At 59.2% G+C, this 3,358-nt stretch overlaps 1 protein-coding gene across 1 annotated transcript in view; it reads right to left on the bottom strand.

Moving 5' to 3' along the window:
• Nucleotides 1-3,156, bottom strand: part of LOC103774461 (bactericidal permeability-increasing protein-like) — a gene marked incomplete at both ends in the record, with an annotated part of 6,699 nt that extends 3,543 nt beyond the window's left edge. Inside the window, 4 exons of the mRNA XM_008941867.1 lie at nucleotides 687-750; nucleotides 1,499-1,654; nucleotides 2,412-2,540; nucleotides 3,042-3,156. Of these exons, the coding sequence (XP_008940115.1) occupies nucleotides 687-750; nucleotides 1,499-1,654; nucleotides 2,412-2,540; nucleotides 3,042-3,156 (464 nt within the window). The remainder of the gene's footprint in view (nucleotides 1-686; nucleotides 751-1,498; nucleotides 1,655-2,411; nucleotides 2,541-3,041) is intronic.
• Nucleotides 3,157-3,358: the final 202 nt, after the last annotated feature.

Here is a 3,358-nt window from a genome sequence, read left to right as displayed (position 1 = left end):
AGCAGGAATAGTGCCCGGGCAGGATGGGATCTGCTGCAGGAGTGGGATTCACCCGTCCTCCAACTGCCTCCTTCCCGAGCAGGGTTCACATCCAGGGAGGCTGTAACTCATGCCAGTTAGCCTTGTAGTAATTACTGCTAACAGCTTGTCTCTGTGTCTCGTTGCAGGTCTCCTGCACGCAGGTTTCTGTGCAGGGCAGTGGGCACAGGGCCTCCCTGAGGCTCCCTGCTGAAGCCAGACAGCGAGGGCCTGGAGCCCAGAGCTGAGAACTTCCCCCAGTGCCCCCCAAGGCACACAGGAGTGTGGCCCATTAAAGGCCAGCTCTGCTCAGGTTCCCTCTGCTACAGGGAGTTTGGCCGAGGCGTAAGATCTAATTAACTGACCACATGGAAAGAAAAGTCTTTGTTAATTAGCAGCCAGTTACGCTGGGCTTTGGCAGAGGCTGCAGGTGTCGAGTGGAGCCCGGCGCTTGGGCGGGGCCTGCGGGTGTGGAGGGCGCCCGGAGCCACAGTGTGGTGGAGGCTGCAGCCAGCAGTGCCCGTTCCTCCAGCCCTCACCAAGCTGGCACAGCCCCGTGCCCTGGCTGCGGTTCAGTCCCCACCCCCCATCCTCCCAGCACACCAGCCCCACGCGAGGCCCCACGGCCCCCAGGAGCACCCGGAGCTGTGCCACCTCCTCTCCCGTACCTTGCTCTCCAGGATCTTCCGGAACCTGGACTCCACCGCGCTGTAGAAGAGGTTGTAAAGCCACCTGCAGAGAACAGAGAGGAGCTGTCCCTTCTCCAGCTCAGAGCCTGCTGCGGACGTATGTGCCCAGGGCAGGGAGACACGAGAGACCTGGGGAACACCATTCCCATCCCAGTTTGGTGTCTGGCCTTGCCTCAGGGTTTACATCTGCAAACAGCTGCTTGTAAACCCCATGCAGGTCTAGTGACTGCCTTAAATCTCCCCTAAATGTGCAGCCACAGCAGGACAAATTCAGGCCAGATTTAAGTTCGCTCAGTTGCACATCTGGATGAAAAGAGGCCAGAGGCAGCTGACTAGCAGTGTGCCCGTGTGGGCAGCCCGTGGGCAGAACGGGCAGCCTCCAAGGGACTGCAGAGATGCCAGCATCTTACTGGTTGCAGCAGGAACCATAGAATCATAGAATCATAGGGGTTGGAAGGGACCTCGAAAGATCATCCAGTCCAACCCCCCTGCCAGAGCAGGGTCACCTAGAGTACATCACACAGGAAGGCGTCCAGGCGGGTTTTGAATGACTCCCGTGCAGGAGACTCCACAACCTCTCTGGGCAGCCTGTTCCAGTGCTCCAGCACCCTCACAGGAAAAAAATTTTTCCTGATATTCACCTTGAACCTCCTATGCTCCAATTTGCACCCATTACCCCTTGTCCTATCACAGGTCATCACTGAAAAAAAGCTTAATTCCATCTTCAACCATGTTGCCAGGGCAGCTGGGCAGCACGCAGAGGTTTCAGGCCTCACAGTGAAGCCACGTACCCAAACTTGCCCGAGAAGTGCACCCGGACTTCGGAGATGCGGGTGCTGCAGTCCGAGGTGCTAATGGTGGGTTTCCCCGAGGTGTCACTGCCCAGCTTCAGGTCGATTTTGATGTAGACGTTCTCCGCCTTCAGGTCAAAAGAGCCGTGGTCCCGGCTGCAGGGAGAGGGGGATGAGAGAGGGACATTCCTCAGCGCCAAGTCCTGGGGAAGGGACCCCAAATCAGCTTGGGGATGGATCTGTCTGGCCTAGGTCAGTCTCTGCCTTGTAGTGAGCACCCAGAGGAGACCAGGAAAGTTTATAAACTCAAGGAAACCTGATTTAACTGGAACATAAACTATGAGAGGGGACGTTTAAGTAGAGGATTGAGAGCAAGTAGGGGAGATAGAAGAGACAGGAGAGCTCTCACGTAGCTTCTCCATCTTCTGCCTTGTTCTCCTCCCACACTGTGTTATCCATCTCAGGGGCTGTATGAGCAGCACTGACCCCTGCCCACCTGGCTCAGGTCTGTCCCCGCAGGTGCTCAGGAAGGTGCCCCCCCCAGTGCAAACAAGTGGGAGGGACTGTCCCTCACACCCCAGGTACCACAAGAGAGGAGATGGCTCCCACGTTGTCTCCACGTAGTCTCCCCAACCACTTGCCAGCAGGATAAATGCTGCCTGGCCAGCTCTGAGGGCTCCCAGCATGGAGGGAGACCTGGCTGAGCTCCCCCAGGGTGGGGGGCTGCATCAGGAACAGAGCAGCTGCAGCCCAGCTGCAGGAAAGGCAGGTCAGCACATCTGGAGAGAGCAAAGCAACAGCTGCCCAGACACAAGAGAGAGGGAGAGGAAAAAAACCTGTGCAGAGCAAGAGAGGGAGACAGAGCAAAGCACCCGAGCAGGGAGGGGGAGCTGGGGGGGAGCTGGGCACTCACATGAAGTAGAACTTCACCCTCCAGCTGCCGTCCAGCTCGGCAAAGGCGTTGGAGATGGAGACCTGCAGCCCCACGCTGGGCACCAGGGAGATCCGCGAATACGGCAAGTGGAAGATGCGAAGGTCCAATCTGAGAAGGAAGGGAACCCAAGGGAGAAGTCACATTACGGGGGTGCCTCAGCCCCGGGCACACAGCTGGGGGGGGGAGCAGGGCCACTGTGCCAGCAGTGTCCCCAGCTCATCGTCCAAAGCGACCCTTCGGAAACGGGGTCCCTGCACCCCCCCCAGATGGCAGCTTGGCAGGAGCAAAGAGGTGAAACAGGGCATCGGGGAGCTGGGATCCCCACAGGGGTGTGGGAGCAGAGCCACCTCCACCGCCCGGGCTTTGACTGAGCAAAGACTGCCTGCACCCAGAGTGCCATCACCCCAGGTCCCTCTGTCCCCTTCAGGCAGCGGGGCGAAGCAGGAGCATCTCTGCCCACATTGAGGACAGGACCAACATCTCTAGGAGCTGTGGAGGGAACAGGGTGGTCCTCACTGCTCGGGGGCCTCCCCATCCTCCTCCACCCCTCCAGCCCCTCACATGGGTTGGGGGGTCAGCGAGTTGCTCCAGGACACTGGCAGTGCTCACCTGGAGAGCTCATAGTGCACCTTCCCCACGTGTCGGACACGGAAGTCACCCGAGATCTCCGGCAGCTTCAGCTGGGTCAGCTCCTTCTCCAGGAATGAGATCCCCTGCTGATGGGCTGCAGGGGCAGACAGAGCATCAAGGACTGAGCACGCACCGGGCATGCAGCGGAAGGGTTAAAGGAAACACCCAGGCGATGCCCTGGCTGCTTTCCACCTCCCAGGCTATCTCTAAAGCTAATCCGGGTGCACAGAGCCCTGTGAGCACTCAGGCTGCCTGGCATCTGCCTGCTGGCAAGCCCCAGGGTAGGTGTTGGCCAG

The sequence above is a fragment of the Merops nubicus genome, unplaced genomic scaffold (genome assembly GCF_000691845.1).
Source record: "Merops nubicus isolate BGI_N331 unplaced genomic scaffold, ASM69184v1 scaffold24766, whole genome shotgun sequence".
NCBI lineage: Eukaryota > Metazoa > Chordata > Aves > Coraciiformes > Meropidae > Merops > Merops nubicus.
Note: the sequence above shows the minus strand (reverse complement) of the source record. Positions and strands in the feature narration are given on the sequence as shown.